The following is a 14,695-nucleotide window of genomic DNA, read 5'->3' as shown; positions in this document are numbered from 1 at the left end:
CCCTACAAGTTTACGCGAGTCAAAAAGGTCTTTCCACTAGGTCCTGTGGCTGTACACATCGACATATGTGTGTCAGGTGAAGTCAATTCCGGGCGTTCGTTTTCGATCGGACGACAGAGACAAGGTATGGAGCGCACTGGACAAGACGGCAGTTACGTTCGGGCAAGTATCGGAAGGAGTGAGAAGCACTCTAAGCAAATTTCATAGGCTCTTTTATGAAAGATCACTATAAAATTTTAATTAAGTTATATATTTTCTGATCAAATATTTAAATCGAACAGAAAAAAGAGGGAGATGACATATATTATTATAGGAAGAAGAAACCGATATTATATAATTTGTTTCCAGAAAGACCAAGAAGCTTCCGAGGACGTGGACTCTGACGTATCCCGCACGCAGGAAAAGGCAAGTCTTTGCTGCACCTCAACTACTGCGCCCGTTAACCCCCCACCCGATTGCTTAGTCCACGGTCAAAGTCTTGACCATTGACTAGTCTAACCCTTGTGTTACTAAGAGTATTAGCACTGTATTATTATTTCTTTCTGCAACCTGTGGCCTTTGATGCTGAGGATGTTGCGTTCGAAACCTGTGGCATGTGGAAGAAGGAACAAACCCGGGTAGCATGCATATTATATTATTACAGTATGAGATTCGAGTCAGTATCGAGCTATATGTGACTTGAAACCCTGAACTTGATAATAATAACTGTCGTGATCAACCTCGGTAATATAAGCAGACTGAGCTGCTGGTTTTCTGCTGATTTAGATCGTATGAGCTACTCCAGAAGATCGTTGTCGAATAAGCTGGCATTTGTATCGACCTTGACCTGCAAATGTGCGCATTCATAGACTGATAAGAATACGATTCTGGTACTGGATTTGCAACCTTATCTATACGTAGGATCCCAGAACGACAAATACCCACACGCCAGTCGGCAAGACAAGCGTGTCGCCATCGAATGTTGCGACAAACTTCTGTACATTTCTTCTCGAAGATTTCCACAGAGCTCATGCATGATGCATCCCCCGGAGTCGTGATAGGAAGAAAATCACGTGCTCCGCTGTTAAATTGATTCTCGGATAGCATGCTTGTGGAAACAAGCAAGAATTTCATTGGCGTACGTAACGGTGCTGCAAAAGTTAAGCAGTCATCGATCGCCCTAGCTAAGCATGTGAATGCACTACAATCTTCTACTATTACTGTATCAAAATAGATGATATTTTAGAGTTTAGTATAAATATTAAGGTAAAAGATAAAATAACTATTTTATCTTCTTTTAATACTACTTCTCTAATTACAAATGTAGATCATTTTAGCCTCCTTAACTATTATATAAATATAAGTCATTCTTAAATTTCTATACATTTTTTCTCTTTTATTCTCTTCTTACCCTTATTTAATAAATGCTATCACTCTTATAAATAAATGAGTTATCTTTTTCAATGTAGAATAAATAAGAGGCAATAAGGTCGTTCGATCTACTTTTTTTAATCCTTGTATATAAGTTTAAAACGACCTAAATTTACAATCGGAGGGAGTATTTATTACGTAGAAAATAATATTTATATTGAAAAAAGTTACTTAATGGAGGATGTAAAATTAAAAAACTTAAGTTAAAGTTACTCAAAATCATAAAACATTAAAAGCATAATGTATTTTGAGACGGAGGCAGTAGTCTTCAGTTCCGCCCATCGCACCAGCACAGTTGTTGAAAATCCAACCTGTCAGTCTTTGTGTTCCAACGTTACACAAGGATCGAAGTGCATGTAAAACGGTGGATATGTAAATCAGACCATCCATCTAGAAGGTTGGCACGTGAAATGGACGCTGCACCTTCAAAAGTTGCAGGTGCAGGGTAAGGGGGTACTCTGTTTCTAGTACGTTGAAGCTCTTCACCGCATGTCTTTCTGTTTGGTGGGCCCCAGCAAAACAGTCGTTATCCTCTGTGTTCGAGTGCAACTACGAGACGGTCCATAAACATTGCACCGCATGTCTTCCACGCTATTTCTTCCTGTGATGGCAAACTTCAGGGCCACATCATTCGATATAGATCCATTGTTTTTGTCAGGACTCGGGCTGTCAATCTTCTCTCTATCTAGTTACGGCGGGAGAGAGAACCGAACGATGGCTTGTGCCACAGTGCTCGCTTAGCCCAAGAGGGTTGGATTCCTGGGATAGTAACCGGTACGTCTCATTAGAGTTTTTCCTTAACAGCATCTGAGTTGAGTTCGGATTAGCGTAGAGTATATGTGTGTATATATATATACACGTATTCAATGCTAAAAATTGTTTTTAACAAAAACTCATAAATTTTAACTGTGATAAATATAACTTTTTTATCTAAAAACCAGGGCCAGCAGGCTAAGCAGTGAAGAGACATAATTCGAAGAGCTTTATTAACGAAACAGAGAGCGAGAGAAAAGCACTGCGCTTTACCATCACGGGATCGCCATGCGAACAACCCGAGGAGCCGAGAGAAATATGCGCGCCAAGGGGGTGTTGGTGGACCATCTAGAAAGCATCGAGATGGCACGACCAGCAGCGCTGCTGAACGCACGATCCCCGCGCTCCCACGCCACGGCGGGATGAAGTGAACCGGGCCGCGCTCCACCCGAGCTGATGACCTCATCGCTGATGCCACCACGTCCACCAGCACGAGTCTGCTAATCCAATCCAGCCCAGCAGGCAACAGCCGGAGCCGGGCGCAGAAAGAAGGGCTGTTTGGTTGTTGGCCTCACTGAGTCAAGCTAAAATTTAGTCTATATTTTAGAAATTTAATATCCATTTAATTCGAGGCTAAAATTTAGTTTATATCTTGAAAAAAATTGATTTTTTCTATAATATTTCTGCACATAACTCGAGCGACTAAAACATTCACCAAATTTTAACTTAGACTCAAACCAAATATTATTTATATATCCCGACTTTGATTATAACCCAATTTTAACTTACGCATAGAGGTCACAAACCAAACAGGCCCCAACTGACCTCTCCGCGAACTACTCGAGTAAAATAGAATTAGCACTAGCATTAGCGTCGCCTAACCGGGCTTCAATTAGCGCTTATTTTATTTACTCGGGAAACCGCATTCCATCACGTGGCTCCAGGTTAGGAAGGTTCAATGAACCGCGAGGCCGGTGTGAACTCGCCTCCCGCTATATAAGCCCCTGGCTCACCTCTTGCCGTTCAACTCGATCACTTAGCTCACTTCAGTCGTCAGCTCATAAACCAAACAGAGAGGCTCATCGGCTCGGAACAGAGAGGAGAGATAGGCAAGTAAACGGAAGGAGGATGCTTCTCAACCCGGCGTCGGAGGCGTTGGTGCTGGACAGCATCCGGCAGCTCCTCCTGGAGGAGCCAGCGATGGCGGAGGCGCGGCCGGCGTACCGGCGGAGTGCGAGCTTCGGGAGCCTGGTGGCAGACCAGTGGAGCGACTCGCTGCCGTTCCGCCCCGACGACTCCGACGACATGGTCGTCTTGAGCGCACTGCGGGACGCGTTCGCCTACGGCTGGCTGCCCGACGGCTCCTTCGCCGCGGTCAAGCCCGAGCCGCCGCTGCCGCTGCCGTCCCCGGACTCGTCGTACTCGTACGACGGCTCGTGCTTCGGCCTCCCGAAGCCGGAGCCGCTGTCGCCGAGCGCCGAGGAGGCGACGCCGAAGAGGGACGAGGCAGCCGCGGTGGCGAGGGGGAAACACTACAGGGGCGTCAGGCAGCGGCCGTGGGGCAAGTTCGCGGCGGAGATACGGGATCCGGCCAAGAACGGCGCGCGCGTGTGGCTCGGCACGTACGACACCGCCGAGGATGCCGCGCTGGCCTACGACCGCGCCGCCTACCGCATGCGCGGCTCCCGCGCGCTCCTCAACTTCCCCCTCTGCATCGGCTCGGAGATCGCCGCCGCCACGGCCGCCGCCGCAGCCGCCGGTGACAAGCGGCCGTCGCCAGAGCCGGCGACCTCGTCCGACTCGTCCTTCTCCTCTTCCTCGTCCTACTCCTGCTCGTCGTCGGGCTCGCCGAAGAGGCGGAAGCGAGGCGAGGCCGCGGCCGCGACCATGGCCATGGCCCTGGTTCCCCCGCCTTCCCAGCTTAACCGGCCGGCCCAGTCATGGTTCCCGGCCGCGCCGGCCGAGCAGGTGGCCATGGCGCCACGCGTGGAGCAGCTTGTCAGCTAGGCGCCGATCGAAGCTCATGTCAGCGATCGGGTGGAGGAGCCAATGAGGCGTGCCACGATGGATTGACCAGCAAGTGCAAGAACCGGACAAGACCCGGTGTTGCACTTGCACGGGCACGGTGCACGACGGGCAACGAATGCGACGGCGAGCGCACGGCCCAGTGAAATCTCCACCGGATGCAATGCGATAAGCTCGAAGCGATTGGGTGGTGCGATTGGAATTGCGGTCCGGACGAGATCTAGATGGTGCTAGCTGTTGTTCGGTGCAACTTGCCCAAGTGGAAGAACCTGTATGATTATCAAGTGTTTGTCTAGGAATTTACGGTGCATAAGGTTATTGCATTCAGTATTTTTTTTTGACGTCACTGTCACTGTGGTTGTGGGTGTGGTGAGAGCTTGTGCTGATGAGAGTAAAATTGTACAAAGATTTCTTGGGAGACGATGAGATTAAGAACAATCTCTTTTGTTCTTTAACCATACGAGAGTTGCGGTTGCGTTCAAGACACCAACGACTGCGCCATGATCTGATAAATAATATCTTAGCGGCTAAACCGGGGCCGAAGTGAACAAACGGTGACCAGAACTCGAGACATGAAATCGAAATGGTCCTTGAAAACCAGAATTCCAGAGCCCAACAATAAACAGACGCGAGGGTTCGCACGTACTAGAAGGCTTGCTCACGGCAGCAAGATTAACTAATCCCCCTCGTAAAATAGACAGAAAAAGTCATCGTGGGGGCTGCGTGCTGATAGCTCGGTGGAGCAAGTGGGCAAGGCGAGAGAGTCGCCATCTTGCTTTGCGATTGTGCTGGAGACGAAAGGAAGAAGAAAGACGCAACCAACGAATGAAGCAACCCTCGTCTTTACTCCTAACGAACAATAAAAAATCTAAAACCCGTGCCTATCTGGGATGCAAAGAGGGATAAGCACCCATCATGCATTCAGGAGAATTATTCTGCTTCCGGGCAATATCCTGTACAGTGTTGTGTTGCTTAACAGCTGCCCTTGGGCCATGTTTTGATGTACCAGACTATGGTATGAGATCGATCTCCATTCTTGTCCGGTATTGTGGGTGGAAAGAGGATCGAAAGGAAAAGGCATACGTTGATGGTACTTGCCAGCAACGTTGTCAGCGAAGCTTATCCCTGAATAATTTTTATTCGCATTCACGTCTTTTAGAAAGGGACGCTAAATTAAATTCTCGCTACGATTCCAGAATAGAATCGGAATAATTAACCAAGGGAATAGGTGTAGGCAGCTTGATTGTTTTCTTTTCTGGTAGATCATTGGTGTACTCTACCTCAATTTGCCATTTGTGGAAATAAAGAATATTCATTTGTGGATTCTTCTGAACAAGCCTTAGAAAAGAAGCTTAAGAAGCATGGTGTATTGATGCGAAATTGAACGGAAAAATCCGTAGAAACCATCCATTCTTCGATGAGTGCATTTCTATTTGGGATTGTTGAATTCCTCTTCTGTTGGAGAAAGTACTTTCCTTTTCGAAGCCGAAACATGGTTAGAGCTCTAATATGTCTTAAACTTATATTGAATTCAATTAATCTAAATCTCATATAAAGAACTTGCTTTCTTTCCGCTTAAAAAAGTTTTCTAGCTTGGAAAGATAAGGCTTGAAACAATTGTTAACTTAAAAAAATAATAGTTATTTTCTCACGAATCGTCGAGATTGAGATGGGGATCGTAAGTAGGATATATTTTTTTGCTTGACATGATCGGATCGTAGAAGCATGATTCTATCATATTTTAAAAAATTCATATATTTGATATAGGAATTGCAATATGTTCTTAAATGGATATTTATAATGTTGATTTTGATAAATTTAGTCATTTTTTGTAGATTCAAGTGTACTTTTTCACAACATTTTCAATTTAACTTAGTTTTAAATATTACTTGTTCATAATTCAATAATTAACCAGGTTAATTATAGGTATTAGCTAATTTTAAACATTAACAAACAAGATTGCTAGGATTGGGATCATATGTTTGACCCTACCAATCCTATGCGATCCACTTGATAATACACATATAATCATGATCCTATGAAGTTAAGATCCATAGACCAATATGGATTGTTCCGACTCGGTGGAATTGTAGGATAGTAGTATTCTAACATATATATCGGAATCGTGACAACCTTGCTTGCCAGCGAAATTCAACTTGAAAGAAGGTATACTATGGAACATATAGACTAGCCCCGGTCTTACTACAACCAACCTGCCTCCCTGGTTAATTAGAAAGGGATGGATGGAAGAATTTCACAATTAGATGACCGGCAAAAGCTTGATGATAGCGTTTATGTACCTGATCCATTCTTTCGTATTTGATGTTTTCACTTTTGTGGCCTTCAAGATGCGATTTTGATCACTACTTTTCGTAACTTTATATTAACAAATACTAATATAATTATACTGTGACAAAAAGTATTTTTAAAGACAAATCTAGTCATATAATTTTTATATAGCCAATCTTAGTTATTTTTAACGTATTGATGATCAAACCTTAGAAAGGTTGACGATGCAGATTCTAGGACGCCAAAGAAAAACCGGAGGGAGCATGATTCCATCCAGAAATGTAAGCATACAGCTAGACTAATCAACAGAGACCAATCAAATGCGGCCACGCTGGCATGGTTTGAACGGCTTCGGACCGTTGATTTCTGTTTAACTTTTGCCTAGGATCCTATACAGTAGTCACACCGTTTCCAATTTCCAAGTCCACCTGACTTTCCACGCCAGAATCGGAGTCAGTCCATACCAACCATTTTCAATTGTGAAAAATGAACACAACCTTTGGAGGTGAGATGGACGGGCCGATCGGCACACAACTTGTTGGATGGTCCACAGCCTCGTTCAGCTGACCCAGCCCGTTCGGCCTGCCCCGTCAGTCGGCAGAGTCCAACAAGGACTAGCCCTGCCCACACACGAGAGGTTCTGCGCCGAGTCTCGCCAACACACGGGAGATAAAAACGGCCCACGCCATATTCGGCCATCGCCAGGCAGCCTGCGGCCGAGCGGCAGGACGTCCAATTACCTCGTACGTAGCGCCGCGGCACCACCACAGGTGTCGCGCGGCGCCCGACACGAGTGCCGCATGCGTCCCACGCGGCCGCGCCAGCTCCCGCCTCCGCGCATCCCCAGGCGCGCTCTCCCTCTATAAACCGCGCTCTCCCTCTCCCTCGTCCACCTAACTCGTCGTAGTGTGGTAGTAGTGCTAGAACAGTGGGCTAGTGAACGTGGTAACTACCTCTGGACATGGCTGATCAGCACCGAGGCATGACGGGAGGCGGCGGCTTCGGCGAGCCCCACCGCGGGGGCGGCCAGGCGCAGCAGAAACAGCCGGCCATGATGACTGCTCTGAAGGCGGCGACAGCCGCGACCGCCGGCGGGTCGATGCTGGTGCTGTCCGGGCTGATCCTGGCCGGCACCGTCATCGCGCTCACGGTGGCAACCCCCGTGCTGGTGATCTTCAGTCCCGTGCTCGTGCCGGCCGCCATCGCGCTGTCGCTCATGGCAGCCGGGTTCGTCACGTCGGGCGGCCTCGGCGTGGCCGCGCTGTCCGTGTTCTCGTGGATGTACAAGTACCTGACTGGGAACCAGCCGGGGGCCGACCAGCTGGACAACGCCAAGACGCGGCTCGCGTCCAAGGCGCGCGACATCAAGGAGGCGGCGCACCACCGCATCGACCAGGCGCAGGGGTCTTAAAGCGCCCGGATCAGTCCTACTGCTTGGACGGCGCGGGACGGCGGCGCACGACCACCGACGGCATGGTCTACGGCTGCTGCTACGTACGCTGCTGTAGTGTCTCGGTCGCCGCGCTAGCTAGCTAGCTGGTTGCTCATCTTATGTGTTGTGCTTGTTGTGTAGTGTGTTTCTTGATCGGAGTGGGCGGACGTACTACATGTTGGATGTCTATGTTTATGAGGAGGAATAAAATGCAGTGTTCAGGAGAGATGCCAGTTGTCCACTAACATGCGATTTGAGATATTTCTCAGTCTACTACTAGCTCACGTTATCACGTGGCATGGAGAGCTCGAGAGACGAGAGGTGACGCTCTCAGCTGACAAGTGTATTTTGTGGCCTTCCATGCAAGGGAGGGAGCGTTTGTTCTCCAACCCAAAACGACAAGCATGCAGAGAGGAAAGCTAATTTTCTGGAAATGGAAAAAATTATCTTGCCTGGAAAGCGACGCCTGTGAGTGACAAGTCCCTGACGAGCGCATAGCGGTGAGCGGTGAACCAGAGCCAGACAACCAGTAGGCAGTAGTGCAGGCTCTGCATGGTTAAGACAATAACCTGGAACACCCTCACTGAGCATGATGGAAATTAACCACTTGCTGGACCCGTATACTACTCGATCCGAGAGACGAACGCGCACCTAGGCCATCACAATTTGGGCTGAAAAACTTGCGAATTCATCTGTAGATAGTTTTGATGTCAATCCTTCACATTGTGGGCTCTGTCCACTGCGAGTGCTAGCCCGCTGTCAATTTTGTACGTGTTAAATCTTTCCGGTTTCGTCCGTCAAAAAATCGTTCTCGGAATGCTTTATCCTTTGTGCCGGCCGGCCTGCCGGCCCCATCAACCAACGCGCCAACGCCCGCGCCCGGCGCCCCCCGCCCCTTCCCAGTAACTGCATCTCGGCCTTCAGAGCTCAATGGCAAACGACCGACGCAGTGCCTCGCCTCTTTACGCGTCTGGGCCTAGCCATTAGCGCAGTCACACCAGTGGCACCACACTACCCCGGCAGGCGACAGCGGAACGAAATGTCCCAACCCGTGCGCAAGCCGCAACTCGCCCCCGCCGGCTTATGGGGCGAGGAGCTGGGTGCGTCTACTTGGCCCCCCAAATCCTGGCTCCGCCCCTGGCGGAACCGTTCCTCCTCTGCAAGCGAATACCTGACGAGGGACGACGCCCTGGCGGCACAACCACGAGCTCACATGCCGTAGCAACCGTCACGCCGCCCAACCTCCGTAAGCAGTATGCACTTCTTTTCCAGAAAATAATGTCTTTCTTCGGAATCTTCTATGTACAGACACAAATGAGTGAAACTACCAACGAGTTCTATATAGACAACTTTCTCTCTCCATCTTATTTCATTTTTTCCCGTGTTCAAATATTAAAACAGATGCAAAAGAACAATACTAAATATTGCGGGGTAATGTCTGGGGCTATATCACTTGCCTGAAAGAGCCATGACATTGAAGTTGTTTGACTGGGAATACTGTGCAATCCGTGCCGTTATAACTTTTGCAGCATCCTGCACACAAAGATGTCCAAAATCATAAGCATCATCCACAATGCTTAACAACAACAACGAGCTATCAACATCACAGCAACAACAAAATCTCATGCTTAAGGTATGAATTTGCAGCTACAAAGTCTTTATATATCATAAGCTAAGAACATAAAATGAATGCAGCATATCCATAGCCGATGAAAACAAATCACATGAGTGCATCAATTTACCTGCAACAAGGTATCGGGAGAAGAAGGGCCATGAGGTATTGGCTGTGAGTTCCCTCCATCAAGCTCATAAAGTTCTCCTGGGTAAAAGAGGCAGGGTTATGAGAAGTGATCAACAGACTAATGGTTGGAGATGTGCAACAAAACCCATCTATGATGTCTTAGTAGATGATCGTATGTTACATACCATCAACGCAAGAGAAACAAACATAATGTTCAATTACACCATCCTTGGCCTGCATATAAAATATGGATCTGTCAGATGGCAACCAAAGAAAAAGCAAGCTCAGACCAAGGAGCAGGTCTTCCACCAGTTTCAAATAATTGTGATTTTCAGTTCTTTAATAATAACCCTTCCAATTGATACTGTAAATGAATGAACAATGTCCAATTCTCACTCACAATGACACATGATCAACAAAATTCACCACAGATCACAGATATTCAGACTCACAAATGTGATTACATGATGGCAAGGAAAAAATGGTATACTGGCTAACAGAAAGATTTGAAAAAACTGGCTGGGAACCTGTAACTCTGGATGGTCAGCAAACTGGTGTTTCTTTTAAGATAGCAAACTGGTGTTAGCAGTTAGTTCCCAGATGGTTACCGGTAACTGGAAACGTTTTGATTCTGAGAATCACTGGCAATAAAAGTAATATAAACAATGGCTTGTGTATATTTCAACATAATAATATCCGTACATCTGGTGCAAATATCAAGATGCTAGACACATGTTATAATAACCTCTGTGTCACCGGCAGTAGCAGCAACAGAATGAGCATTCTCCATTTCTTGGTCCTCCTCAAGAAACACAGCACGCTGAAAATATCAAGTACTTAATATGTTAGTTCAACATAGGAAGCAAGTAATCATCATGAAAGCAGTTGAATTGTAACCCATGGACCACTGACCTGGATAGGATCCATGTCAGCAGTTCGTTTATAAAATCTATCAAAATATGATCCCTCACCTGCAAAGAAAAGTGCTAATCAGATCTCACTACAAGTGAAAGATAGCTACAGTAAAAGGAAAGTTCTTGAGGTATAGTCTGGAATTCTTAAGGGATCATGCAAATTACTGTTTGTTTTTTAGACCAGTGCAAATTACCGTTGGTGACCAAATGGTAACACCAAAGAAGAAAAATGACCTGAAAGATTGCCATGTCTTTTGCAGCCAGACTGATAAAATCGCATGAGAAAACCGAGTATGTGCACAACTAGCTTTCACATATGTATGGCGTTTCATCAAATAACATCTCCCATATTATAGTGTTATTCTGAGACATCAAAACGCTGTAGATGAAAAGTTAAATAAGAGTTCAAAACTCCTGGAAGAAAAAAAAAATACCTAGCTTGATTTTGGAAGCAGCATTCCCCAGTGCATGAATAATACCAACTGTTCCACAGGCGTTCCCAATGGTCTGTTTTGTGAAATATACCTTCTTGCTGGGCTCCTGCATCATTTAGTTTTAGTTTAGGACTGATGATGAAAGTGTTAGATGTATATGTACCTTTTGTATTTTCCCTTTGTACATGGGGCTTCTTTGCATATTTCCACCTTGTATACCTGCCCTTTTGGGCTATGGAATACATTGAGCTGCACAATTCCAACATGGTAACAGAGCTTGCTCTCGATCCCCAACCCATCGCCCGCCGCCAGCCGGTATGCTCCCGGTGGGTCGCCGGTGAGTCACCACCGCTGGTCGCGGTGGAGGCAGCTCCATCTCCCTTTTCCCCTTCCTTTTTTTTTTCTTTCCCTCTCCACCGCGCGACTCCGCTGCCCCAGCTGCCTCTCCGCCGCGTAGATCCAGGCCCTGGCCGCCTCTCCGTCGGGTGGATCCAAGGCCGCCCCAGACCCGACCGCCTCTCCGCCGAACGGATCCACAACCACCCTGCCGTGCTCCGGCCGCCTCTCCACCAGCCGCCCCTTCTGTGTGTGCATGCCTGATCTCCACCAGCCACCCCATATGTGTGTGTGCGTGAGTAAAAAAAAGAAGAAAAAAAAAGAAAAGGTTGTTGTCTTCATGGCGTCCTCCGGGAGGCTAGGGTGCCATTCCTGTTTTGCGGTGCCCGATCTTTTTTAATGGCACCAACTGGGGGGTTCGCTTTTCACATAGAGATCCACATAGGTAGTCAACAGCTGTGGGGTTAAGGCTCCTCTGATCGATGCTTTCGAGGATAAGGCTGATGATCCGCCAGATGCTGATGATCACGCCAAGGATCCTCTGATCGATGCTTTCGAGACTGAGATGGAGACTTACCAGTCAAATCTCGCTGCCTACGAGACCTGGTTGCGTGAGGAGGCCTGTGCCATGGCCAGGTCGATCTCTCGATGTCCCTCAAGGGACTCGCCACTACGCAACTGATGTGGGCTCACCTCCACCGCAACTATGAGATTCGTACCAATGCGTTGTACATTGCTGTCATGACGGAGGCTCAGTCACTTTCGCAGCTTGACCCCACTGTGGAGGAGTTCCACCGTCAGATGTTCGCAGTTCCACCGTCAGATGTTCGCAGTTTGGCAATGTCTGGATAGCTTGGATGCAGAGTCCAGTGGTGCTGGCACCCGCAGGTGCTGTGACAGCCATCAAGCATATCGGTGTTGATGCTTCCTACATGAGATCGCAGGTGCAGGATCAAGTTGTGGCTCTTCAGTATATGCCTTCCGAGCTCCAGTTAGCTGACTTCTTTATTAAGGCACAAACAAGAGCTCAATATAGTTATTTTCTCTCCAAACTCAATGTTGTTGACCCACCATGAGTTTGGGGGAGGGGTGTTAGATGTATATGTGCCTTTTGTATTTTCCCTTTGTACAAGGGCTTCTTTGCATATTTCCACCTTGTATATCTACCCTTTTGGGCTATGGAATACATTGAGCTGCACAATTCCAACAGAAAGAAGCATATATATACTCTTGACAGTTATCACAAGTTCAGTAACAATCTTGCTGCAAAGTTTCAACTGCATAATTCAACGCTATACAAAATCAAACGGAGCTTTATCTCTAGCATAGATCCAAATATTCGACAAAACTAAAACCATTGATTTATGTGCTAAGAATGCATCATTAATGAGCAGGTACACTATATCTATAATAACATCAAATCTATTGATACTTCTAACTAACAATTGATAGGAATCAACCACAACTGGAACACAAACTAGCAGATTTTATTTAAAGAAAGAAGCTAGTTGGGTTTATCAAATCAAACCTGAACATGCTTATATTTGAAGAATAATGTAAATGAACTATTCGTAATGTAAGTTTGAAAAATAACTAAAACTATATACCAACAATATATACAGACAATAAATCCATTCTGATTTATGTTCACCGACAGGATGAATTAGCAAAATCATACAAACAACATACAAACAATTTCCAATCTATAAGTTTCATAAATCATTGTATCAATTTCGATTGGATCAATAAAGGTGTTGGGTACACTCGCTAGGAACCGACTTCAGTCTCACCTTGGTCTCCACGGACGATGCAGTCGAAGCTTGGGATTCCTTGTTCCGATCCTACCCGCACAAAAATGAGCTACAAATATAAGCTCCTCCCCGCAAGGGATTCAAGCAACCCGACGAACGCAGGGCCAACTAGGGATCGGGAATCACCTGGGGGTAGAGCAAGATGACGGCGAGCACGGGCTGGGGCACCATGGCGAGCATCTCGTCGTCGAGGCCATACACGTCGCAGAACCCTACGTCCTCGGGGACTCCCAGTCCCCACATGAACTGCACCGATCGTGTAGCATAGGGCGCCGTGAGCGAGGAAGAGCGAGGGGGGGGGGGGGAGGGCACGCGGAACGAACCCCTGTTACCGGAAAAGAGGAAGGGGTGTGAGGTAGTACCTGGTTCATGACGTCCGGGTTGGCCTCAAGGGGGAGCCACCGCTTCACCATGGCGACTAGCGCGCCGGAGGAAGGGAAGACGGAGGTATCGGCGTCCGGCGGCGGCGCTTTTCGTGAGGTTGCGTACTTGCTCTCTCTGTTTCTGCTGTGCGGCGAATGGGGTGCATTTTTGTGGGGGCGTTTTCGCTTTAGCCGCTGCGGTTGCTAATTTGCGCCCAAACGCACTTTGGACCCCAAATTTACGGAAAAGCCAAAACGCACTGGACCGTTTCAGGGTGCTCGAGAGCTCAATTTTCTGGCCGTCCGATGCGTGCTGCGATTCTCGCTCTAGGTCGTCTTCCCCGACTTTGGGTTGCAGTACATCCAGCGGGAACTCCAAGTACTGTTGCAAGTCAAACTGAGTCATGTGAACTTTTTTTAGGGAATCTGACACGTGAACCTATGTCACTAGTGAGTCTCTACTACGTTTCCAAGCCCAGCGTGCTCGATAGTTTTCTCCAGACCCGTCATGGCCCATGGTTTTTTTTTTTTTTTTTTTACTCTTCACCACTTAATACAGCTGTAGTATCTGAACATGAACGCGCGCACTCACCCCCACACACACGCACTCATCCCACACACACCTAACGCACGCACATACTAACCCTACAACTACACACAGCTTGAAGAAAGCGTCCATCCAAAGATCACCAGAATCCAAGAGAATCCCGAAGACGACGAGCACGTCGTAATCCCTTCTGTAGCGCCACGCTGTAGAAGCTGGAGAAATCCGAAATAAATCGGAACTCCCCGTGCGTCACCCGGACTTGAAGCCCGGGTGGGCTCGGCTCAACTCCGGAGCCTTACCACCGTGCTGAAGGCACGTTCGCATGGCCCATGGGGTTGATAGCGCCAATTTGCGCAACTGTCAGTACGTCCTTGACACGTCTGCACGGGACGGGATAGGCCGCCCCGCCTGAAAAACAAAACGCGCACAAAGCCGTGCACGCGGAGCCAAGCCCATCCGTCCAGCGGCCGCTCGGCAAGTCCGTTGGAAAACGCTGCCGCAACATCCACGTGATCGGCTCCGTAAATTGCATCGGTGGGCGGCTCGGCCTGAGGCCACACCTCGCCTCCCCTGAACGGCCTGCCCGGACGGCGTCCCAAAGGACCACACCGCCACGGAGCACGGGCAACGTCGGCCCTGCG

General features: G+C 47.8%; 3 protein-coding genes across 3 annotated transcripts; 2 read left to right on the top strand and 1 right to left on the bottom strand.

Moving 5' to 3' along the window:
• The first annotated feature begins 3,177 nt into the window (after positions 1–3,177).
• Positions 3,178–4,527, top strand: LOC133924693 (ethylene-responsive transcription factor 2-like). The gene has a single exon (XM_062370347.1). It carries the CDS (start codon positions 3,292–3,294, stop codon positions 4,168–4,170), a length of 879 nt encoding a protein of 292 aa, XP_062226331.1. The 5' UTR covers positions 3,178–3,291; the 3' UTR covers positions 4,171–4,527.
• A 2,682-nt stretch (positions 4,528–7,209) lies between these two features.
• On the top strand, positions 7,210–8,021 carry LOC133924695 (oleosin 16 kDa-like). Its single transcript, XM_062370351.1, has one exon. The coding sequence runs from the start codon at positions 7,439–7,441 to the stop codon at positions 7,886–7,888; it is 450 nt and encodes a 149-aa protein (XP_062226335.1). The 5' UTR covers positions 7,210–7,438; the 3' UTR covers positions 7,889–8,021.
• Positions 8,022–9,224: 1,203 nt separating this feature from the next.
• LOC133924694 (ubiquitin carboxyl-terminal hydrolase 3-like) lies at positions 9,225–13,714 on the bottom strand. Its single transcript, XM_062370350.1, has 9 exons — positions 13,508–13,714; positions 13,272–13,391; positions 13,125–13,175; positions 10,999–11,104; positions 10,563–10,621; positions 10,396–10,470; positions 9,836–9,884; positions 9,652–9,728; positions 9,225–9,442 (listed from the first exon to the last, which is right to left on the bottom strand). Exons 1-9 carry the CDS (start codon positions 13,556–13,558, stop codon positions 9,359–9,361), a joined length of 672 nt encoding a protein of 223 aa, XP_062226334.1. The 5' UTR covers positions 13,559–13,714; the 3' UTR covers positions 9,225–9,358.
• Positions 13,715–14,695: the final 981 nt, after the last annotated feature.

This window comes from Phragmites australis, chromosome 7, assembly GCF_958298935.1.
Source record: "Phragmites australis chromosome 7, lpPhrAust1.1, whole genome shotgun sequence".
NCBI classification, from domain to species: domain Eukaryota; kingdom Viridiplantae; phylum Streptophyta; class Magnoliopsida; order Poales; family Poaceae; genus Phragmites; species Phragmites australis.
This window is presented reverse-complemented; position numbering and strand designations above follow the sequence as displayed.

Coding starts and splice junctions, on each gene's coding strand:
- LOC133924694 (XM_062370350.1), bottom strand. CDS start 13,558: ATGGTGAAGCGGTGGCTCCCCCTTGAGGCCAACCCGGACGTCATGAAC. Junction 13,392..13,507: donor ACCCGGACGTCATGAACCAG/GTACTACCTCAC, acceptor CGATCGGTGCAG/TTCATGTGGGGACTGGGAGT. Junction 9,443..9,651: donor CTCCCGATACCTTGTTGCAG/GTAAATTGATGC, acceptor CTTTGTGTGCAG/GATGCTGCAAAAGTTATAAC.
- LOC133924693 (XM_062370347.1), top strand. CDS start 3,292: ATGCTTCTCAACCCGGCGTCGGAGGCGTTGGTGCTGGACAGCATCCGG.
- LOC133924695 (XM_062370351.1), top strand. CDS start 7,439: ATGGCTGATCAGCACCGAGGCATGACGGGAGGCGGCGGCTTCGGCGAG.